The following is a 26,195-nucleotide window of genomic DNA, read 5'->3' on the forward strand; positions in this document are numbered from 1 at the left end:
TTTTAATACATTTCCCAAACTGCATCTGAACTATTTTCTGAAACTGAAGAAAACACTCAATAGCCTAGGACCTACGCCGAATGAGATAAATCTAGGTGAACCGACTATACATGTCAATAAATGAAATATAATAGAAATTGTTACCACATGCAACTGACGTCGGGCCCCACAAGTCAGAAACCACTAATTCAAAAAAATATTTATATTCAGTGGTAGAACAGGAAAATGGAAGCTTATGTGACTTTCCTTGTTGGCATGCAGTACAACTATGATCAACAAATAATTTATTAAAAGGAACGTTACATTTATTCAGAACATTTTTAACAATGGAAGCAGATGGATGACCGAGTCTGTAATGCTATAGCGCAAACACATCTCCACCACCACCTGAGGATTGAAGACTAGTGCTGAGAACAGACGGACTAAAAATGGACGGAACAGGAGAAAAATAGTAGAGGTAATCACGTGTGTAGCCCCGCAGCAAAACCTCCCGAGTCAGGATGTCCTTAACAACACAATACGAAGGATGAAACTCAAAAAACACATTATTTTCCTTAGCAAACTGAGATACAGACAATAAATTCTTCCAGATATTGGGAACACATAAAATATTGGACAAATGAAGGATTTTACTTTTTGTATAGAAGCTAGAACTCCCAACAGAGGAAATTGGCGAAGGCATACCATCACCCATAAGAAGACAATAGGTACCTGAATATGGTGTGGACTCGCCCAAACCGGTGTCATCTCGACAAACATAATGTGTTGCCCCTGAATGTGGACACCAAGACGATGTTCCTACAGGTAGAGGTACATAAGAGTTTTCATTAAAATCAGACTCATAAGGAGTAGTACGAGTATTGGACCCAAAGGTGGTTGCAAAGTTAGACGCATTAACAGCGAGAATTCTGGGCAAACAAAGACATGGATCATCAGGAGCTAAGACTATGGCCCTTGGTTTTGTACGCCAAGGCACTGACGCATGGCCAGCATTATCAAGGCCAACAAAATTTGCATTTGGGCTAGGTGCAATATTGCCCCCAAAAGAACCATTCGACTGTTGGGAGTTAAATAAAAGTGGCTGTCCATGATGACCACCAGGAGCAGAATTTGGACCTCCAGAAACGGGCTCATCCGCATGATAGGTGCCAAAATAATGGGGCCCAACAAAGGGCCTAGTCAGTCGAACTTGATTTCCTATAGATGGCCTACGCATATATGGATTCCCTTCTTCAAACTGTCCAACAGCAGGAGCCCTAATAGAGACCAAGAACGGATTAGCAGTAGGAGGAACAGACGCCATTAATCCACACTACCAATCACTGGGAACGGTCGATGGAGGCGCCACCGACAAGGGACCACCATAGTCCTTATTGTAACGGTAGTAATATTGTTGCGCCAAGTGGCCATATCGACCGCAAATTTGACACTGAACACAAGGCCAAAAGCCTCTCCCTCGACCAGGGGGCGGACGACCACCGCGCGTGGAATCCACCATTGGGGATGGAGCGGTTTCCACAAAATTCGCATGAAACGGACCCTCTTGAGCTGAGCGACTCTATCTGCTTTCAAACTCCAAAAGAACATCAAACAATAGCTGAAATAAGAGTGGTTCCGGAGAGAAAGATGCGAGAGTGACAACAGCGTCAAACTCAGATGAAAGTCCAGCAAGGACGATCTCAACTTTCTTCAATTCAGAGATCCGAGAGCCAGCCGTATTAATAAGGGCACAAGTATTTTGAATTTTAACAACATATTCCTTGACTGTCATGACAACCTTCCGGATCGAGTAATGTTCATGCTGAATCCAAAAAAGTTTGGCGCCAGAAACAGCAGCAAATAAATGATTCGCTGTGATCCAAACATCATTTACCGTTGTGGCATCTGTAAAGCACGGTAAAATACAAGAATAGATAGTAGATTGAAGCCATGAAATGAGTAACTTATCTTGCTGATCATGAGCCAAGGCATCTGGATTCATCATCGTGGAGCCATCCTGCAGATGCACGAACCTCAGTGGTGCGTGTAACGTGCCATCAAGAAAGCCCGTCAACTTGTAGCCATCGGTTATAAGACGAATATGCTGTCTCCACTGTATAAAATTATTTTCAGAGAGTTTGACAGTATCATGGCGCGGAAAGGAAGTCACATCGTGATTAGCGAAGGTTGAAGAAGAGGGAACCGTGGTGGATTCCATGGAAGCGGATGTGACCATAGATGCACACGAGATAAGAGGTCTCCAAGAAAAAGGCGACTGATACCATGTAACAAACTCAGGTAAAAAAGAATTTATTTACTCAAAGAAAGAAATTTCTGAATTTAGACTTGTAAACTATTCTTGTACATTACAGATTAAGATGTAGTATATATAGAGAGTACATATGTGACTGCTATGACTAGCCTAACAACCTAACAAACTTAGTAACAGACTAACAGCTCAATAGCTCAATAGCTCAGAGATACTAGAGTATTCTATACTATTAACATTGGCCCACCTATATTTCAAAATTATTTTAATAATTTTATTTTTTTATTAATAAATTATTGGTCGTAACCAAGATATCCACTTCTAGTAGCAGTGACTAATCTCCCTCGTCACAAGTGTTCTCCAACAATGTAAACAGCATGTGCTTCATCCCATGAGTGAGAATCAAACTCCTAACCACATAATTAAGAGACATGGTGAGCAACTACCGCACCATACCTTATAATTAAAATTTTAAAATTTGAATATAAAAAACTTACATATTTTTACTATTTACATTATAATATTATATTACATATATTTTAAATTATATAAATTACATCATATATAAAAAAATCTTACAATATTATAGACATTAAATGTTGAAACCTAAACTTCACCTATATTTTAAATTTAATATTTTATTTAAAGTCTCACTAAATTAATCAATCCTTAAACGAGTGGTGGTTAGACACAGGCTCTTTTGGCTTTTGCAAGGAGATTTATCGTTTCCTTATCTGCTAAAAAAAAAGGGGGGGTGTTTAGAAGGTTGTCTTAGCTTTTGCGTTCTTGTTTCGTTTGGGACTACTCCCAAATTATTAGCTGCAATTGTGGTGGCAGTTTGGACAGCTGATTTTAAGAATCTTATTTCATAATTAAACCATTTAATAACTGGCAACCAAGCAATTATCTCTTCTTCCCCCTTTGTTTTACAAGTGTCTTTCTTTTAGGTTTCCTTTAACCTACTATTCTCACTAAGTGCAAACTTTTTTTATTTTAAAATTAAAATATTGATCTTGAATTAAACATTAGTATGTTATACTAATTTAGTCTTCAACCAAAAAAATCACAATCCCAATAACATATACATAAGTTTTCATTTAGATGAAAAGTGCTTACTCACATACACATGTTGATAACCAAAATTTGAATGGCCGCAATTCATTGAATTAAAAGCCTTTATCAATTTTTATAAAATTTGAATTTTAGTAATTGCAACCACGATGCATTTCGTTATTTATCAACTCTGGTTACATTTATATACAAAATTAAAACCCAACAATCTTAGGAGATTAAGGTTTTTGTTTGTCATGGAACTTAACCATGTGATTGCCTAAGTGATACTTACAGAAAATTTGTAAAGTTTAATCATTGTTATCAGTAGTAAATTATTTAATGATTGGAGTTTACTAAATTTAATCCGTCATTTTAAAATGTTTGATAAACTAAGAAAAAGGAAAAAAAAAACTTATCCTGTACAATTGTTTTTGCATCAGATCAAAAAGATTTACATAATCAATTAAATTCCAATCATCATCATTAGATTAGGATACGTACACAGTGTAAGTGAAGATTTTTATGTAAAAATATATTTATTAAAAATGAATGAGATTTTGATTAAAATTTAGTAGATTTAAATTCTATTATGGTATATATTTATATTAAAAGATAAAAACATCTTCATAATAATATTTGTTACTTTATAAAAAATTAAAAATTTTTTTTATCAATTTGAATCAACTCATGACACTAACTCAACTAAAAGTTTAGTTGATAATAATATAGATCTAGATTTACATAAAAAGGAAACATTGAGTAACAGCTGAAATTAGATATATAAAATATAGCTATCTCCAACTTGAAGCAGCTAAGCTATAAATTCAATGTTAATAAACAATTGGTTTATTTATATAAAGTAAGTAAAATAGTTCACAGAAAACGAGAGATATGGTATAGAATAAAGAGTGGAAAAACAAAACCCAAAATAAAATAAAATAAAAAAGACTAAATTCTAGAGTGTTTAGATCAGTAGTTAGTAATATTAATGTTAATTAGAGTGAGATTTGGTGACATTTTGTCTAAAATTCTATTTAATTACGATTATATTTCATCAATGCTATTAAAAATGTATTATTCCAATGGGAAGCAAAGCGATCGAGCATTTATTTCCTTTATACAAAATTTCAATTTTCAAAAGCGCAAATATGCCACATTTGCGTTAATATTTGCTTTCAGGTGTCTTTCTTTGAACATTTTGTTTATACATGTTTATTGCATCATCATATATGATTTGCAAAAAAAACGTGATAGTTTGATTTTTCATTCACAAATTTAAAATATAAATGATTAAAATTGAATTTTACATTTAAAGAAAACCCAGATTTTAAACTGTGGTCTCCAAACTGAAAATAGTAAGTCCTATTGTATTACTAACTAAATAATAACATGCAATGGTAGCTTAATAATCACAGGAGCAATAAATTAAAATAGGAGTAAATTAAGTAGTTAAAAATAGAGACGTGGTCCTACAAAATTTTTATAAGATAAACGTGAGGAAATTAAAACATACTTGGCAGATTGAGCATAAGTTTTAGTTATGGAAGCAATTAAAAGCATATATATATATATGTGTGTGTGCATGCATGGGTTTGAATAATGGTCCAAAGTCAACAAGGACTGCTTGCTCGCGTTACCCCTTGTTTTGGCACCGTCTATCCATTTCAAACTTCTTCTTCTTATCTACGTGGAAGCTTCATCTTTAATTTCTTCGCCAGCTTAACTTTTCCGTGGGCAGCTGGAGACTTGAAGCTCTTTAATTTCAGAAGCAATCCAGGAAACGCACAAAAATGTGAAAGTAAAGCTCTACATCTTACGTTTCAAAACACATTTGTTGCATGCCATTTCACTCAATTCATATTTATTTCTACACTAAACCCTGTAATATTGTATAGATAAAAAAAAAAAAAGGACCTAATTAAGTTTGTTTTATTATAATACAAAGCATGTGGGAGCCACTCATTTCCAAACCCATCATTACTATTCACCAATCCTCCCTTTTTATGCCATTAACTTTTAAAACCACTTAATGCTCCATATTGCCATCTTGTCCTCATGTGTACTTCTCTCCTATTTTATTTCAAATTAAATATTGAATGTAATTAGGTCATTTTATAATGGATAATATAATCCTAAATAAAATAAAATAATCATTTAATTTATTTTCTATTAAGTGATTTTTTTACTTTTTTTTAGAAAAAAATTATATTGTGAATTATTAAATATGTTTAAAATATTAATTTTTAAATAAGTTTTCTTATTATAAGAAATAAAACTTTTTCAAATGTTAATGGATAAGTTTATATTTAATGCAATGAAGGGTATAAGTTGATGCATTAATGTGAAGTAACACATACACTGTATAATTTTAAAAACCATTAAAAATAAATATAATAATAAATTAGACAGACAATTCTTAATTAAAAATATAAAAAAATTAAATTAAATATATTAAAATTTATAACATTTTAGGCACAATTAGATTTAAAAAGATGTACAGTAAGAAAATGCAGTATCATCTAATTTTTTACAAAAGCTATAAGGACCTTTATTTAGCTTTACTTATTATTGGATGACAAAATTTCAACAAATGTTGTGATTGTAGTGTGCAAGGCATGTGCCTGAAAATCTTTATCAAATTTTGCAAAAAAAGGGGAAGAGGGGGGCGGGGTCCAATTTATTAAATTCCAATCCCATCATTGATTCATATTTTGTCATCTGTTTAGGTGGTTAACGGTACAGTAATGAGCAGTTTGAAATTAAATATTAAAGCAGACTTTTTAACATAAAAACCCAATCTAAGGAAACTACGAGAGGCAGAGGCAGTGCAGGCCAGCTTGGTGGCTTACGGTAGCAAGCACCACCACCCTTTTTTTCTTCTACAAAACTTGATCATTAAGAAGTAATATTCTCTTTCCGGTTTTTCTGTTTCTTGTCTTCTACTTGACATGGGTTCAGTAAATTAAAATCTCATTTTATTCAAATTATAACCCCACAAGAAAGGGTAAAGGAATTTTATAAAAATGAACAAGTTTTTTTTATTTATTTAAAAGGTGATGAAGCATTGCTGGTTGGGTGCTTTCTCCTTTGTTTTGGATATAATAATACATTTCTATTAAAAAATATTAATGGGCGGTGCCTTCTCCAAAACCAGCAGCTGCCAAACATTAAACCGCTAATACATACGATTTACAATTTTATTTATCTAATTATCTTACTATGCCTAATCTATATTAGTAGTCACTCTGTTACTATTGATTTTTTTTTTCATCCATCAATTCAATTTTTTATTTTTTAGTTACTGGTTGGTTAATAGTGACAATTTTTAAAATTAACATAATACCAATTTTAATCTTTAACATTTATAAATCTTTTTACTCTAGTTTTAATTCTAAAAATTTTAAACTTCAACATTTACACGTTATGTAATTCTTTTTTTTTGTAATTTTATTTTCTTTTATGACATTGAGGGTTAATTTTTAAAGGAATGAGAAAAGATGAAAATTATTATCTTCGATTTTTGGGTATTTTTATCTCTTTTGTATATTTCAATAAAATTTAGCTGATAAATTTATTTATTTTTAACTTTTAAGGTGAAAATGTCACAAAGAAAAGTAAAATTGTAAAAAAGACCAAAATGCACAATATGTAAATGCTAAGGATTAGATTTTCTAGAATCAATACTAAATTAACAAAATTTTTAAATGTTGAGAGTTAAAGTTCCTATTATGCCAATTTTAAAAGTTGACATTGTTAGTTAGTTAGTGACAAAAAATAAAATTAAATAGTTGAGCGACTATTTTGTAACTTTTCATAGTTGGACGACTAAAAATAATAATAGTAATTGAGTAACTATTTTGTAACTTTTCAAAGTTGAACAGCCAAAAAAGGATATTAATAATTGAGTAACCATTTTGTAACTTTTCATAATTGGATAACAAAAAAAAATTACTAATAGTTGAGTGACTACTAGAATTGTCCATGGATTAGGTTGAGACAATTCAAGAAAAAGATTTTTTGCCCAAGCTTGCCTAAAAAAACTCATTTTATTGTTCAAAAACTAAAAAAGTAATAAAAAATATTTTAATTGATTTTTTTTTGTATTTTAAAATTGAATTTAAATTAAAAAATATTTATTATTATTTAAGTTGAATTTGAGTCTAACTAAACCTGCCCAAAATACAAAAATCCTTATCTAATTGGGTCGGACAAGTTACCGTGACCTTGGATAAATTTAGTGACTATTATTGTAGTTTACCTTTAATTTTTTTATGTATATATTTTTAGAAAACTTTTTAGATTTTTTATTTCAAATAAAAAATTTAACTTCAACAACAAATGTCCATATTCAAATAAATTAAATATCTGTCTCCATTAAACATTGAGTTTTAACAAATTCATAAAATATTAAAAACTTAATATAAATACTTTATTCTTTTAATATAAGATAAATTTTTTATTTTTTTGTTTTCCTACTTTATTAATTTTATATTAGTATATTCCACGTGTCTTAATTTTATTGTGTTAAAAGAAACAAAATATTTAATAATTTATAAGTTTGAATATGAACTAGGTGGTATGCGGATTAGATAGTTGAAGACAAAATATATATTAAACCCATAAGTTACACAATCAAATAGAAAAATCCTATGTAGCATCCTAAAATTGACAATAATATAATTATTGAGTACACGTCTAAATCAACATATAATACATAATTTAAATTCAATAATAATTTTAAATATTTTCTTTATATTTAAAATCGGAAATAATTTCTAATTAAAATTCATTAAGTTTTAAAAGAAGAATTTTGTTTATAATTGAAATTTACTTTAAATTTTTTTATTAAAACAAGAATACCATATCTCTTATAATAATTCTATTTCTCGAATGTATTATTCTCCATTTTTATTTAGATATATTTTCTGTAAATTCTTTAAATTAAAAGTAATTTAACTAATGTAAGCGATAATAGGGAATTTTAAAAACTTCCCACGTTGGCAGCGTGAGATAGAAACAAGTTTAGGGGATATGATTAGCCCAATTTAAGAAGTTTGTAGCCTACTTAATAACTTACTAAACGGCCCAATTTCAAAGTCATTTGGATGGGCTTCTAACACCTCCTTTTCGGGGGTAAGATGTAGGATCATTTTGTTGGACTATGTAGCCTCATCCAGCCTCAAAGCGCATCAATATTCCAACTTCCCACCCAAGTCCTGAATTCAGTTCTTCATCCACTCACCCTTTCCTTTCATGAAGAGCCACCACTTCCTCTTCAACCCCCAAATTCCTAACTCCGTCCATTTTTTATTTACTTAATAAATTTATTTATTTATTTATTTTTATGGAATCTCTTATCACATTACATCTAATTATAATTTTTGAATGAATAAATAAGGGCAGCGAAAGGAATGATGTGGGTACATGATATAACCCGAATAAACCTTAGATAGGGTTGGATATGCTCCCACCCACGTGTACACCATTTACACGCCTATAGCTACATCCCATCTCCTTGCTTCTTCTTTTTTAAATTTAAACTTGTACTCCTCCAATCATCCAACTTCCAAAGCATTTCACTCCTTTGCACTGCAACACACTTCCTTGGAATATTCCGCCCTAAATTCCCTTTTTTCCTTACTTAATATATATATAAATGATTTCGTCTTAAAGTTCCTTTGCCCTTACTTCCTTCTCATCCCTTATTTATCTCAACCAACAACCCCTTCTAACACAAATGCCCATTCAGGGAAAACAAAAACATTAATGGCTACTTCTCGGAACTCGTTCATAGTTTCTTGGAAGATGATCACGGTACTGCTGAACAGATCGGTTACCAATCTGACTCTGAACGAGTCGACTCCAACATTGATGCTGCTGACTCCCTCCAGATCATTATCAAGTCCTCCTTTCTTAACAGCACGGGTTCTTACTTAAATCGGCTCACGGATACCGTTTTGAATGCAATAGAAATGCTTTCGTTTTTCAAGACGGATAAAGCTATTTTCAGGCGTAAAGTAATGGCTTATCTTCGCCAGGTCGGCTACAATGCAGCGATCTGCAAGACCAAGTGGGGTTCTTCTGGTGGTCTAACCGCCGGAAACTACGAGTTCATCGACGTGGTGCAATCGATATCACCCACGCGGCAAACCAGGTACTTCGTTGACCTTGATTTTGCCTCCGAGTTCGAGATCGCGAGGCCGACGACCGATTACTCGAGGCTACTGCAGTATTTGCCTAGGGTTTTCGTGGGGAAAAGCGAGGAATTGAAAAAGATGGTCAATCTCATGAGTGATTCGGCGAAAAGATCGTTGAAGAGCAAACAGTTATCCCTCCCACCTTGGAGAAAACACCGTTACATGCAGAACAAATGGTTCGGTCCGTACCGTCGGACGACGAACCAGATCCAAGCAAACAACAGCTCATTGAGCCCCGCGACGATCAACAACGTCCAATGCCGCTACGTTGGCTTCGAGGACGCCGTCAACGGCAGTTTGTTCATCCGTACGAGATAATTTGGTCAGACGAGAAAACCGTGTTTCCAAAATAATCATATGTAAATAAACAAAATGTATATTTTATTACTAAATAATAGTGTAACGCGGCAAATATGCATCAGAAGTAGCCAATCTGATCACGTGATTGTCTGTAACCTGATAATAAATAATGGAAGATAAAAAGAAGAATCTGAGCGCCACTTGTACAGATTAACGTCGGCCGATTTCAAAAGCCACACAAGTTTGGATGCGACGAAGCGATTGGGAAACGAAGGAAACTAAATAAATAAAATAAAGGAGGGAAGGGCAGGTGTTGAAAGCAAGAGTGTAGTTTAAAAAGCAGGGCAAAGGGCAATTAATGTCTGACAAAGAAAGATGTGAAATGGATAACATACTTCATCTCGGCTTTTTTTAAAGTGGGGGAAAGTCGACGGCAAAAAATGTAACAATTTATTGGGGTATTATTATAGTGAGTATATTTTAATAATTTAATAATTTAATAATATTTAATATTTAATTAATTTAAACATCTTCCACTTGAGTTTTTTATTGTTATTGTAACATTTGGGAGAAAGTAATTTTGACATGTTTAAACACGTCTTTTTCCTACTGTTTAAGGGTTAATTAAATGCAAGTAAAATTTGATTCAATTTTAAAAAATTGAATTATTTAGTTTTTTTTTAATTTATCAAGTAATTTAGTATTTCGAGTTGAATTTTACAACTTAAAACAAATTAATATAAATACTGTTCGGGTCTTTGATAGTTTTGAAATTTTGTAAATTAGCCAATCTAAAAAAAAAACTTCTAACATTAAAATTGTTTATAATTTTCCCAAAATATATATAAATGCTAAATTATAGTTTTTTTAAAATCCAAGATGATAGATTTGAGGTCTTAAACAAGTAAATTATCAAATTATCAAATTAAGTTTATCATGTTAATTATTATATTTTTTTTTCTCTTATTTCATTTTTAAAGAGTTTTTAAATATATATGTAATTATGTTTTTTAACTCAGAACTTAGTCATACTATGAACAAGATTTCAACATAGTTTTTTTTTTAAAATTTAATTCAAATAAACTTATTTAATTAGGTTTGAATTTTATCTTACTTGATTCGATTTAAATAATTTTCAATTCGAATTAGAGTAATAAAATAGAACTCATCAACTCAATTAATTTGAAACTTGTTCACTTAATTCAATCAAATATTCACTTCTATTTAAACTGATTTATATGTAAAAGTAGTCATGATATAAAAAAAATTAAAACGTTTATGTCATGCTTTTATTTATTTTTATATTTTAAAATATTGTTTAATTATATCATGTTTAAAATATACCGTATCTTGTTAAGGTCAATTCTAGTGGATTTCACACGGAGGACAAATTTTTTAAAGACGTAATCATTTTAAGGTGTTATATATTTTTACTTTTTTAAAATAATAATAATTTATATTATATAAATCTAATAAAATTATGTACTTATTTTATATTTAGTAGATTTTTAGTACACCCAATACATGAGTGAAATAAAAATTGAATATTAAAATGAAATTTTTTAATCAAATAATTAAAAGTGATAATTTTTTAATTAATTTTTTTAGGCTCAATTAAAACATTTCAATTTTATTTGTTTTATTTAAAAATAATAAAATATGACAACATCATTATATCAATATTCATTATTTTATTGGCTTAAGGGTTTAAAAAGCCCTCAATTTTTTTCTAAAAAAGTAATTAAGCCCTTGTTTTTCTTCTTTTTTTTACTCAATTGGATACTTAAACTTTCAAAATACATCAAAAAGGCCTTCAAACTAAAAAAAAAAGAAGATGAAGCCCCTACTTTTTTTTTTTAACACTCATTTGGGTACTTCAATTGCCAAAATGCATCAAAAAGGCCAAGGGCGGATCTAGGAGGGGCTGGCCCCCCTAAAATAGAAAATTTTCCATTTAGGCCCTTTATAATCTATAAAATTTTAAATTAGTAATGGTAAAATTGCACTTTCCCCCCTAAAAATGATAAAATTTTGATTTAATCCTCTTAAAATTATAAAGATATAGGCTATTAAAATGACGAAATTGCATTTTTACTATCATAAAAATCTATAATTTAATTCCGACCCCTCAAGAAAATTTTTGACTTCGTCCCTGCCCCCCAAGTTGTATTTCTAGATCTGCCACTGAAATAGGTCGTTTGATCTTTAACTTTAGCAATTGACTGTTGTAATAGCTATTTTTGTCCGGGCCCAAACCAAACCAAATAAAAATAAAATAATTACAAGTCCAATTACAAAAGAGGCCCAAATGACCCAAAATAAATTAAAACCCTAATGGCCCGAAAGCGTAAACATTTTCAGTAGAACAAAAGAAACCCTAACCTCCCTTGTGCCGTTTCTCCACGTCGGTAGGCGTGTCGCCTGACACCCCTCTACCACTACCACCATCAATCACTCCTCTGCCACAGTCACTTGCAAGGAAAAGAACAAGGGCCGATGCAAACGCAAATGCAAACGCAAATGCAAACACGCAAGGTAGTAGAAACAACAAAAAAAAAACAAAAGAGTAGTAACAGACAGTTTTGTAATTCGGCTATAAAGAAGCCATAACAGTTACTATGTATTATTTTACGCAGACACTAGAGTGATAAAAAAAAGAAAACAAAAACTTCAAAGGTAGTTTGCTTTATTTTTTATCTGCTATTTATTTTTTTAAGAGAAAAGGAAGAAATATACAGAGAAATATACACAAAAACAGAGATTTTGAAACTGGTTCAAATATTAAAAAGTGTTGCATCTTTATTTTTATTTTTATTCTTTTCGAAATAAATAAATAATAATAACATAAAAAGGGGAACTTTTTCACCTGTTGTTTCATCGTTGGAGCAACCGTTGGTCCACGAGGTCGTCGGATCCCTTGGGATTTAGCCAAAGGTTACGGCGGAAAACGACGAGAGTCAAGGGGTTCTTGTCGCTTTTTTACTTTGGCTTTATTTTTTTGGTGATTTCAAGTCCAAAAAGGAGTTCTACGAAAAAAAATACAAAAATGGGGATTTTTTGGCTTTTTTGGCCACGAGGGACAGTGGAGCCCATCAATGGCGACCGGAGACCAGAGTTAGGTTTGTTTGAGAGAAAAAAGAAAAGAGGCTTTCAGTTTTTTTTAAAGAAATGGCTGAAATGATTTGTTTTTTTGTTAAACTTTAACTTATATACCTATGTGAAACAGCACCGTTTTGACGCGACCCACGTCTGACCCTATCCTTCCCCTAAGATCCAGGTGTTTTTGCTGGAGGGGATATTTGTGCTATAGGTCATTCCGCTTTTGAGGCTTATTTTGATCTGGTCCTATATTTTTTTTATTTTACCACTTATTTCTACATTTGTTTCAATTTGATCCTTGGATCATTTTAAAAGGTGAACACCTGAAACGATGTCGTTTTGCCAACCCGGAGACCCGACTAGAAAATAGCCAAGATTCGCGTGTTTTCGCGTCCAATGGGTTATTTGTGGTCTTGACCCTTCCGCATTTAAAATGTTTTTCAATTCAGTCCTTTTTGTTTTTTAATTTATACCCTGTAATTTTATTTTTATTTCATTTTAGTCCCTATGGAACGCTGTGTTCAAAGGATTTGGTATAATTTCATGTTTAATCCCCATTCCTTTTCGCGCGTTTCATTTTAATCATTGAGTCTGTTTTAATTATTTTATTATTTATAGTTTATCCTTTTAACTTCATTTTAATTCCAGTTAAGTCATTTATTTAGTTTCAGCTTTTTCATGGATTTTTTTAATCTTATTATTATTTATTTATTTATCTATCTATTATTATTGCCTTCCTTTTTTATTTTTAAAACTTATGTTGTTTATATTTGTACATATTATTATATTTTCATCTCATTTTCTTTTCTTTTCTTTTATTTCCTTTATGTGTTATTTTATTATTTCCTTTTATTATTTTGGTATTTTTGAGTCGTGTCTTTTCAATCATTTTTTTTCGTTTATTTTGTTTTACGCTACTTTATTTATTTATTTAGATTATGATATTATTATTAAAGTATACCCTTATTTATTTATATTTTATCATTCCAATATTCTATCTATATAGTCATTCTATATTGATTCATCATCACTACATCATGCATTATATTTAAATATAATTAGTTGCTTTTATACTATACCTCAAATAAGATAAATACCCATTGTTTTAAATATTACGCTTGTTATTTTTCAAAAAGGAAAATTTAAAAATAGGCAATGTTTCGTATTCGGAGATTAGAGAAGTCGTACCCTAACTTACAGGGTTTCGATTTTCTTATTAAACCTAAATGACCGAATATTCTTTTTAAAATTAAAATACATGAGATTTAAATAAAAAAATAAAAGGCAAGCTTATTCTCGAGGATTCGAGGTGTCGTGTCCTAACTTACGGAATGTGACATTTTGTTACCTCGAGATGAGAAGGCCTTTAACATACGTTTCGGTTTATTTAAGCAATTTTTAAGTAAAAAATAATATTAATACAAAGAGGGATCGTATTTTAAACTCTTTTCAAGTTTTCAACTTTCAACACTAAGACATTAATTAATCAACTAGGTACCACTTTTGGGCATTACGAGGGTGCTAATCCTTCCTCATGTGTAATCGACTCACGAACTCATTTCTTGAAGTTTATAAATCAAAAATCGTTGTTTTAGTAAATCAAACCGTTTATTAAAACGATCAAATTACGAGGTGACCCGATCACACATCATAAAAAATGATTGGTGGCGACTCCCATTTTTATTTTCATTTTTTTTCAAATAAATGGTTTCGACAACCGTTAAAATTATAGAAAAATTATAAAATACTTCTTTCGTTATGATAATTATTATAATTTTTTACGAATTTTATATTTCTTTACATTTTTTATAATTTTCTTATGACTTTATATATATTTTTTCTATATTTCTATATATTTTATAATTTTTTTACAATTTTTATAAAAATTTACAATTTTTTTAGGATTTTTATAATTTTTTTATAAATTATTAAAATTTAATAATTTTATAACTTGTGTAACATCCGCGTTTTAACTTGGGGTTAGGTACAGTGATGGATCGGGTCAAGAATTAGTATAAAAATTTTGAAATATAATAAATAGGAATTTTAAGTATTAAATTAGAAAGTATACAAATCCAATAAGAAATTAGAAAAAAAAATACTCTTTAGATAGGAAATTTTAAAATAGATACATTGATTTAGTTGAAAGAATAAAGAAATTGTTATGGCCAAAGTAGGAAAAATATTAAGATAGGAGATATATAATAGCAGAGGAAAGGTAGGAAGGATTAAAAATAAATTTAACCAAAGTGTTGTATGAGTCATATTAGGAAATATAAAAGATGAGGAAGGACAAAGTGGTAATTAGTCAAGTAAATATTTATTAGGTGTAATGATAATGGGTAAAAGTAAAAAAAATGGATGGCTTAAGGACTTAGTAGCAATTTGACCATGTTAGTTAAAAAGGTGAGATATTTTAGTGGAAGGGTGTAGAAAGTGGGAGAAAATATGAAAATATATATCATCTTTTTACAAGCCAAACCGCCACTTCTTTCCCCCAAGTTTCATCCGACTTTACTTTTAATTCCCTTCATGTTTTTCCATCCAAGTTTCAAACCTTCATTTTTCTTTAAAATTTCCTTTGTAAAAATCAAAGAGCTAAGGTAAGAAATTATAAAATTATCATACCATACATGTTTATTTTTATTAAATAATATAGGAAAGTAACTTGATTGTGGTTTCTTTAAAGTTTCTTTTGTTTCTTTTGAAAATAGACTCATTAAGAATTCTAAGAATATAAATTATAACCTATAATTATTTTTTTACAATTTTTAATGATTTTCCCAAATCGAAACATTGGATTTTGAAATCATTCTGACTCTGTCTCACAACAATTCAAATATCTCATAATATGAATTTTTTTGCTTATACTGTTTCTTCTATATGAAACTAGACTCAATAATATTTAATTTCATATTTGATTTAGCCTATAATTCGATTTCCACAATTTTTGGTGGATTTTCAATGTCGGACTGCTGCTGCTATCCAAAACTGTTTCAATGCTAATTTTACCTTTTCATAATTATCTTTAAATAGACTTTTATGCCGATCAATTTATCTTTTCATATTCATTAGGCCACAAGGTGAAGGGATAAACATATCATGTCCCGATTTAATTCGACCTAAAAGCCTTACACATAATCATCCATCAAATTTACCACATAATTTTATACCATAGGTATCAACCTAATATTTACAAGGTCGTCACAAAGTCATTCTCATAGCTATGACTTACTCATTTACATTCTTACCAAAAGTCCAGTATACATCGAGCTCATCACTCATGAATTTTTAGTACATACTTGTACCCTTTCAATATGATCATAAACATAGCTTACTCATTTTCATTCCTTACTAATCATACAACATAAGTTGAGCACGCATTTCATGAATTTCATGTAAGTACTTATGCCACTCACAACATGGTCATAACTTCTCTTATTCCGACATAAGCCGTAAATTTCCCGTTGAACCATTTGGTATACTACAAGATATTCAATAAGCCTCAAGCATAGGATAAGGTGCCGACGCCATGTCCCGGACATGGTCTTACACTGGCTCACCCATCAAAGTCGATGTCATGTCCCAAACACGGTCTTACACTGACTCTCGTATATTGAGGCCGATGCCATATCCCATACATGGTCTTACACTCACTCTCATCTGTCGGTGTCGATGCCATGTCCCAGATAAGGTCTTACACTGACTCTCGTATATCGAGGCCGATGCCATATCCCAGACATGGTCTTACAGTGGCTCTCATCTATTGGTGCCGATGCCATATCCCAGACATGGTCTTAGACTGACACATATCAAGTCGATGCCATGTCCCAGACATGGTCTTACACTAGCTCTCATCTATCGGTGCCGATGCCATGTCCCAGACATGGTCTTACACTAGCTCTCATCTATCGGTACCAATGCCATGTTCCAAACACGGGCTTACACTAGCTCTCATATCTAGAAGTCGATGCCATGTCCCAGACATGGTCTTACACTAGCCCTCATATATCCCTAACATCATGGCATGAATATCCAATCTATCCTTACGGTTCAACTGGGAGTTTCTCGTATTAATCTCATCATACATTATTCATAGCCACCTTCAAACATTTTATGCAAAATCAATCATTAAATGCATAAAAATGATAAAGTTGTAATATTTACGCACATCTTACTCGTTTCAATGGAATATCGTATTCCATCAAATTTCCAATATATTCAATCATCACATAAATGTTATTAACATTTAGCATCACTTTCTCATACTCAATATCATCAACATATAATTCAATACAATCATAGCAAGATAGATTTCAAGTATATTAACAATAACATGGATAACATGCTTATTTAGTCACACGGACTTACCTCGAACGCAAAAACTGCTAATTATTCCCTTTTTTGTCATAAACCACGTACTTTCTCGATTTAATCCTGAATCTCGATTTTCTTGATCTAAAATAATAAAATTTACCTATTTAATCATCACATTACATTAAACGTTCCACAATTCATGCTTTGGAAAAATAATTATTTTGCCTCTAGACTTTCACAAAAATTATGATTTTGCCCCTAGGCTCGTAAAACGATTTTTATCAAATTTCCTCATTAACCAAGCCTAGCCCAACCTTTATTACTCTTGTAGCAACTCAAAATTCCAATTATTTCACACAATTTCCATCCATTTAACAAACTTTACAAAATGATCGATATTAGGTGTTTTCATTAAAATCCTTTCACAAAAGTTATTTATTTTACAACCATGACTCATTTTCTCCCATAAAGTTTGAGTTAACAACATAAATACTCTCATTGGAAAACCCGAGACTTTTAACCATTTTGTAAAATAGTCCTCTTATTAGCTAGCCTATGCTACAAGGGTCCCAAAAGTACAAAAATCATCAAGAAAAACCATCAAAATCGCTTACTTGTAAGGGATTTAAGTGTTGTAGGCCAATTTTGGGCCCTTTTACAAAATACCCACAGCCCAATTTTATCCACACTTAAACCTCAACCCATTTCATAAACCTAATACCCATCTAAATTAACCCAAATAAAACCCAAGTACAACCCAATTACCCAATACCAACCTAACCACTACCCATACCCAAATTAGCCCAATAACAAATAGCCCAATTCTAACCCTAGCCCCAAAAAAAACCCAAAACTTTCAGCCAAGGGAAACCCTAGGCCGCCGCATGCTAGGCATGCCTCTGCCCGAGACCTGGCACCAGCCACTACCACCACCACGCCACTGCTGCCCACAATGCTTCTCTGACAACGGCCATACCCTGCAAAATGAGACAAACACCAAGACAGAGGCAGACAATACAGGAGCAGTAGCAAGAGGTTTAAAATATTGTTTTAAAATGGCTATAAGAGCCAGATCCAATTGTAAACAGGGGGATTTTTTTTTACAAAGATTGAAAAGAAAAAAATACAAAAATCCCTCCGAATTTTGAACACAAAAGAAACATCAACAAAAAAGGTTGCATTTTTTTCCTCTTCTTTTGAATCTTTTTTCTTTCTTTTTTGTTTTTTTCTTTCTTTATATATATACATATACATATATATTATTAAAATATAAAAAAAGGAAAATTTTTACCTTTTCCGGCCACCGCGTGCGGTGGCCGGCGCCTGCGACGGAAGGCGGCCGACGATCGGCCGGTGACCGGCCCCCCTGGCCGGATTTCCTTCCCCCCTCCCTTCTCTCTTCTTTCTCCTTTCTTTTTTTTCTCTCTCCTCAAAATGATTTTTTTTTGTCAAAAATTGGCCTTATATAGCCCTCCAAAACGACGTCGTTTGGGAGGCTGCCCTTTAACCCCAAAACGACGTCGTTTTGGCCTAACCCAATCCGACCCGACCCGTCTTACCCTAGGATCCGCCTATTTTTTGTTTGACGGTCTAATTGCGCGATTGGCCCTTCCGCCTTTTCATGTTTCGCAATTAAGTTTTTAATATTTCCTAATTAGGCCCCGAAATTTGTTGCGCTTTGTGATCTAGTCCTCTACCATGCGTTGCGTTTTAGGAGGAGGGAATATTGCGCTTTTGGTCCCCCAGAGTTGCCCGCGTGTTCATTTTGGTCCTTTTCCCTTTATTTCTTTTTAAATTTGCCCCAAAATTCTGTTCTTAATTCGATTTAGTCCTTTTTCGTTTATTTTCATTTTTTTTACATATTATTAATATTATTACTATTATTTTATTTCTATTATTATCTTTATTATTACTGTTAGTATTATTTTCATTACTATTATTTTTATTAGCATATTAATTATTTTCTAACATATTATTATTACTAATTATTATTATTTCTAGTTTATTATTATTATTAATATTAGTGTATGTATATTATATATGTATGTATATATATTTATATATAGTACTATTTTAATTACTTTATTTTAATATTACTATTATATTATATTTTCTTTTTTATATACTTCATTATTATTTCTAATATTATTATTATTATTAGTCGTTATTTATTTCTAATATGTATATATTATGTAAATGTTTAAATATTATATTATATATATTCTTCATGTATGTTATGTATATATGTTTTCAATATTATATTTTTTATATATTATTATATATATTTTAATATTATTAGTTATATATTTTTTATACTATTATATGTATATTTCTAATATTATATTGTATATTTCTAATACTATTATTTATATATATATGTGTGTGTGTATATATTTGTGTAGTGTACAAAGTAGTTTTTTATTATTATCATTTCTAAGGTATGTATATATTGTATATGTTTTATATATGTTATGTATATATTTTTAAATACTATATTGTATATATATATATATATTCTTAATACCATATTGTGTATATATCATTATTACATTTATTTTACTCCTACTATGTTTGTTATTAATATCAAGACATATATTTTATTATACTTGTATGCATATTTTATATATAGTATTATTTTCGTATATCATTATAATTATTATACCCATTAGTTTCACTATCATCACTTATTATTTTATATTACTAGGTATATATTTTTCATATACTTCATGTGCACACATTTTTCATAGGTATACATGTATATATTATGTATATATTTTAACATTATTAGTTATATTCTCACTATCAAACATTATATATAGTTTACATACATGCTCTTAATATCATGTATCTATATTCATTAATTCCATTTCATATTTAATTTTAGTATCATATATATCTTTATTGTTTATAATATTATTGTCACATTTATATTCGCTTCAATGTACCTTTAGATTTGTCTTTTATTTTTTTTATTAATTTGCTTTGCATTACTTCGGAAACCATATTCTTGTTTTCTAATTAATTTCAATAATCAAGGCAACGTACCGATTTGACGTTAAGCCATCAATTTCATCGCTATGTTGGGTGAATATCAATTGACTCGTGTTAAAATGGTATATCCTTCTCAAAAGAAAACGAAACTTGAAATTTCTCGTGTTTTACTCGGTCACGATTCAATGTTACTTTGAACTTGCAATTTTGAAAATTAAGACAACACTTGTTTATAAGATACCAATTTTGGACGTCGCGAGGGTGCTAATACCTTCCTCGCGCGTAACCAACTCTCGAACCCTAAATTTTCTCTGGATTTTAACGTAGACCTAAACTCAGCCTTTTATTTATTTTAATAAGAGATCTAATAGGTGTCCGATCACACCTAGGAAAAAGGATCGGTGGCGACTCCCTGTTTATTTCAAAAATCAAACGTCAAATTTCAAACTTTTTTTCAATAAATCGCCACAATTAGCGACCAAGCTAAACTAAAATTTTTACGTCGCTACATTAAGTTGCTGATATTTTTGAGCTTTCAAAACCCCCTCTTTGCTGCTATTTTCTGTGGGGAAGGAGGAAGATGAAAGATGATACCTTTTTTCTTTATTTTATTATATTACTAGTCAAAATAAGTCACCAAACTCACCTAACCATTGAAAATTTTATCTCTTTGTCTGGCCAAGTCTTTCTTAAAGGTCTATTTGCTCTTTAAAGACCCCTAATTATGGTTCTTTAGCTATTTAACATATTTAGCTAGCAAAACAAAACTTTTGCCCTTTATGCGATTTAGTCCTTTTTCTTAATTAAGCTCACAAACACTAAAATTAATTCATCAAAATTTTCATATACTCATATAATTATGCTATAACACCAAAACAATATTAAAAATAATTTCTCGACCATCAAATTTGTGGTCCCGAAACGACTGTTCCGACTAAGCCCAAAATCGGGCTGTTATATAAATGCTTAAATTAAATCATGTCTAGCCAAAACCATTCTGGCACCAAATGTAATAGTTTTATACCGGGTCCGTACGATCGGACCGGGCATAGGGGAGTTAGAACTTTTATTTTATTTTATCATTTTTGCCACATGTCATGTTGTGGTTGTGACACATGGTGGCTTTAATTGAAAAAAGTTAGGGGCAATTAACTTTAACGGTTGAAGGATCTAGAAATATGACTTGGGGGGGCAAGGGTGAAGTAAAAAAAATTGGGGGTGAAATTAAATTAAATATTTTTATGATAGTAAAAATGTAATTTTTCCATTTTAATATCATATATTTTATACTTTTTAGAGGATTAAATTAAAATTTTATCATTTTTAGGAGGGAAAGTGTAATTTTACCATTACTAATTTAAAATTTTATAAATTATAAAAGGTCTAAATGAAAAAAATTTCTATTTTAGGGGGGCCGGGGCCCTTGCTAGGCCTTCTTAGATTCGCCGCTAACGTTTTTGATGCATTTTAAAAGCCAAAGTACCCAATTGGGTGAAATAAAAAATAGGAGCTTAATTGCTTTTCTTGAAAATTTTGAATGTTTTTTTTATGGATTTTGATAATTTAAGTACCAAATTGAGTGAAAAAATAAAATAAAATAAAAACTTAATTATTATGATTTTTAAATTGAGAACTTTTAAAGCCATTAACCGATTATAAATAATTTGTTAGGTGAAATGAATTAGTGAAATGAAGATAGTGTAAACATAGATGTGGCATCATATTAATTAAAATGAAAGTGGAGTGGGGTTTGGGAATTGCCATGAAATTGCATTGTCTTTCGCCACATCATTTGGCTTTGGTAGCGTCTAAACTCATTTCCTGCTTTATATCATACTTACATATTTTAATCTTCAATTCAACTCAATCAATATTCTTCTTCACATCTTCTACTACTACTTATTAACTACCATTATATTTAATGCAACCATATTCTATAAATATCCATTATTTAAAATGGAATAATGGGTTTTTTCTTTTAATTATTTCTATAAATTATGTATGGCTAGATTTATCAATTAAACCTTTTCCACTCAATTAAACTTCTAAACTAACAAAATTAATCAAATAAATTTTTTAATTAGTGTTGAATGTAAACGGAAGAATTAAAAACAATATATTGAACCAATACATACTAATATCACAAGGGAACATCCACGTATAGAAACAACCTTAAACCAGATTGGCACAATCTCTCGTTTATCAACTTGGCCTACTTGCTGAATTTTATAGTAGTGCATTAACAATTCTTGGCTATTCATTCTAGAACTAGAGTTCCAACTTTCGAGGTAGTAGTGATAAGTTATTATTTAAGTAAATTCTTTGCAAGTGTATTCTTACTGTGGGTGTATAAGTACTAATTTTTCAATTGTATATTCCTAAAAAAAATGCGAAAGTTGGCCCAATTTTCATCTGCCTGCTTACCCTTAGGGACTTCAAAACAAAACAGAAGAAGAGCAATACGGTGTGATAAAATTCAACTGGGAATGCTTTTTTTTCTTTTTCTTTTTATTATTATTATTTATTTTTGATAATTGAGGGCGAGGATTGAGATTATTTAGGATTAAATCCAAATTCCTATACGTTGTCACAAAGCTAATAGGTTGATGGGCATGTTTTACTACTAAATTGTTGTTGGCATATATAATAACAGGTCATCGACCCAATGGGTTCCACTGCGGCTAGGCTCTTGAAAGAACATGAGAGGCTCATAGGAACCCCAACTGAACTATAGAATGGGCCTAAATGGAAGTCTGAAAAAGCTTTAGAAGAGTTCCGGCTCTCCCCACAAATAATAAGCAGAAGACAAGGTTGAGTTTTATTCTTTTATATTTTTCTATCAAATATTATGAGTATGATGTTTATTTCTTTAAATTTTTTATATTCAGACAAATATAAAATAGTGATGTTGAAATTTGTGCCTGTCTATATATATATTTTATGTATAAATATTTTAATTAAATAACAAAATTTCCATCTTTAATATCTTTTTTTCCTCCATACTAAGTAAAACCTAAAAGTATCATCTTTAGAGAAGAAAATATCTAGGCTTCCTCGTAGAATATGGTTTAAATTAATTGAATTGACAACTAAAAACTTATTAGGAATAAATATTTTGAACAAACAAAATTATGATTTATGTGAAATGTTATTTTGGTTAACATGATGATGATAATAATAGAGAAAAGAAGAGTGCGAAAAAGACAGGTTCTAATGGACATTAAATTCATACTTGGAAGGCAATTAATATTGATTACAAGAAAATTGAAGTTGGAGAATATAGGGAAAAAGGAAAATGCCGGCGGAAATGCAGTTGGAAGCGTCGGACGTGGAACACAAAAGCAGCCCCAATTTGGGAAGAGAATCCTCATTGGGTGAGAAAAAGAAAAAGAAGTGGGCCCGAGAATCCACTAGACTCAAGACAAAGACGCATTCATCACCGACGCTAAACCAAAAGCCAATTATTGTCTAATGCCTTTCCTCTCCTTATCCACTCACTTTAGATTTGCACAAATTCGATGCCGTTTCACTTCCCTTTTATTCTTTGCTGCCTGCCCACTCACCCACCCACCCTCGTCTTTCCTACTCACTCATACTCCAATTAATGGTATAAAAAAACTGAATCACGAGGATTATTGAATGACGGGCTCAACACTTTTGATCATGGGTCAAAATATATAGATGAGCAGGTTTGGGTTCACGGAAGGGCCGTGGATTTCGTGATTTCAACACTTGTTGGACCCCCCTGTGGGTCCTCCTCCCTCTCTCACTTGCATCATTATAAACCTCATTAACATTTTTCTTTTTAAAGTTTCTAGGATTTAGGTTTGAATTTGACTAGTTTGCATTCACAAGGAACAAATATTTATTTATTTATGAAATTCAAGATTTTGAGGGCCAAATAAAATATAAAAAAAGTTGAAACTAAACCTAAAATCTTGCCATTTCAGCACCTCAAATAGAATCTATTTTCCGGAAAAGACATGATGTTTATGAATAAAAAGTACAGCGTCGGCCCAACTCAACCAAAAGCACTATATGTACTTCAAACCTAATATAACTTCACATGGCGCATGTATGTATGTACTCACACTGTTTGTCTTATTTTAATGCTAAACTAAAAGCATGGCGTTGGATACTGATATAAAAAGATATTGAGCGAAGACTCTGAAATAGTGCAGATTACAAAAAGAATGAAACAGAGTATTCTCATTCTCTGTTTTCTCCTGTTTTCATAATACTAATAATTACCACCTTTGGTTTTGATACATATATATTTATTTTATATTTTTGAGTGCTGGAAGGAATCAGATGGCCAAAACCGAAGTGTTGAGTTCCGATCCAACGCTGAGAGCGAGAGTGAGAGCGGCGGAATTGAAGAAAGAATTGCAGAGGCTGGTTAAGACTATTGTCGATGATGAGGATTGCAGCGTCCAGACCATCAATCAAGCGAAACATGCTCTTTGTGCTTTGAGAGAGCTTAAGTTCAATACACGATCGTCGGCGACCACTATGACGTCGTCCTTGAAGTTACATGAACCGCTGCCATGTCCTCAAAAGTTTATATGTCCTCTTTCTAAAAAGCTTATGAGAGATCCCGTTGTTTTATCTTCTGGTCAGGTATGAAGCCTAATTCATTCTTTTAATTTCCATCTTTTATCTGAAAAATAAACTCTGATGTTTATCCTTTGTTCTGGGTCTGGATCCTTCTTTTGTTTGATCTGCAGACATATGAAAGACCCTTCATCGAGAAATGGCTGAAAGCAGGCAATCGGACTTGCCCTCAAACCCAACAAGTTCTTTCCCACACAGTTTTAACTCCGAATCACCTTGTGAGTGAAATGATATCGCAATGGTGTAAGAGTCAAGGAATTGAATTGCCGGATCCAGTTCAGAACCGTATACAGGAGGGTGTCACCGAAGCAGAGCGTCACCATTTCTTTTCTTTGCTAGATAAGTTATCGGCCGCAGCGCTTCCTCAACAGAAGGAAGCGGTGAAGGAGCTGCGGTTGTTGACGAAGAACATGCCTTCGTTCCGCTCCCTTTTTGGGGAATCCGTGGACACCATTCCGCAACTGCTCACCCCACTCTCGGGAACTAAATCCCGCAGTGGTGTTCTTCACACTGATCTCCAGGAAGATGTGATTACGACGCTGTTGAACCTTTCAATCCATGACAGCAACAAGAAACTTGTTGCCGAAACTCCAAAGGTTATCCCTCTTCTTATGGAAGCTCTGAGATTTGGGACTATCGAAACAAAAAGCAATGCAGCTGCTGCCATTTTCACCTTATCTGCTCTTGATTCTAACAAGACGCTTATAGGCAAATCATGTGCTTTAAAGCCTCTCATTGACCTTCTAGACGAAGGGCATCCATTAGCAATGAAAGATGTTACTTCTGCAATATTTAACCTATGCATTATCCATGAGAATAAAGCAAGAGCTGTAAGGGATGGTGCAGTAAGTGTCATTTTGAAAAAGATCATGGATGGTGTGCTTGTAAATGAGTTATTGGCTATCCTTGCAATGCTTTCGACTCATCAAAGGGCTGTTGAAGAAATGGGGGAGCTGGGGGCTGTTCCTTGCTTGATTCGCATTGTAAGGGAAAGCACTTGTGAACGAAACAAGGAAAATTGCATTGCGATCCTCCACACTGTATGCCTTAATGATCGAACCAAATTGAAGGCACTAAGGGAAGAAGAAAATATCCATGGAACAATATCTAAGCTTGCTCTAGATGGAACAAGTAGAGCCAAGAGAAAGGCTAGTGGCATCCTTGACCGATTGAGAAAGGGTGTTAATATTACTCATACCGCATGAGCCATGCATCATAATCTGTAAATTCTGTCACCAAAATCCTGGTGATCGCAGCAGCTTATATCATAACCACATTTTAATATTTTCTGAATATCAAATAAAAAATTGCACTTGGATTTGCCAAATCCTTTTTTTTGACTTTATCCATCACATTTTTAATGGAATAATTACAAT

The 26,195-nt window shown here is 31.7% G+C and overlaps 2 protein-coding genes across 2 annotated transcripts; both read left to right on the forward strand.

Moving 5' to 3' along the window:
* Window positions 1–8,730: 8,730 nt before the first annotated feature.
* On the forward strand, window positions 8,731–10,030 carry LOC107924679 (uncharacterized). The gene has a single exon (XM_016855231.2). The coding sequence runs from the start codon at window positions 9,274–9,276 to the stop codon at window positions 9,814–9,816; it is 543 nt and encodes a 180-aa protein (XP_016710720.1). The 5' UTR covers window positions 8,731–9,273; the 3' UTR covers window positions 9,817–10,030.
* Window positions 10,031–24,276: 14,246 nt separating this feature from the next.
* Window positions 24,277–26,131, forward strand: LOC107924677 (U-box domain-containing protein 9). Its single transcript, XM_016855228.2, has 2 exons — window positions 24,277–24,825; window positions 24,933–26,131. Exons 1-2 carry the CDS (start codon window positions 24,517–24,519, stop codon window positions 26,022–26,024), a joined length of 1,401 nt encoding a protein of 466 aa, XP_016710717.1. The 5' UTR covers window positions 24,277–24,516; the 3' UTR covers window positions 26,025–26,131.
* The last annotated feature ends 64 nt before the right edge of the window (window positions 26,132–26,195 follow it).

The sequence above is a fragment of the Gossypium hirsutum genome, chromosome A11, assembly GCF_007990345.1.
Source record: "Gossypium hirsutum isolate 1008001.06 chromosome A11, Gossypium_hirsutum_v2.1, whole genome shotgun sequence".
In the NCBI taxonomy this organism is placed as follows: domain Eukaryota; kingdom Viridiplantae; phylum Streptophyta; class Magnoliopsida; order Malvales; family Malvaceae; genus Gossypium; species Gossypium hirsutum.

What these genes read in the sequence shown, in the direction of transcription:
- LOC107924679 (XM_016855231.2), top strand. Translation starts at nt 9,274, where the DNA reads ATGCTTTCGTTTTTCAAGACGGATAAAGCTATTTTCAGGCGTAAAGTA.
- LOC107924677 (XM_016855228.2), top strand. Translation starts at nt 24,517, where the DNA reads ATGGCCAAAACCGAAGTGTTGAGTTCCGATCCAACGCTGAGAGCGAGA. An exon ending in TTGTTTTATCTTCTGGTCAG is followed by an intron (nt 24,826 to 24,932) that starts GTATGAAGCCTA and finishes TTTGATCTGCAG; the next exon opens with ACATATGAAAGACCCTTCAT.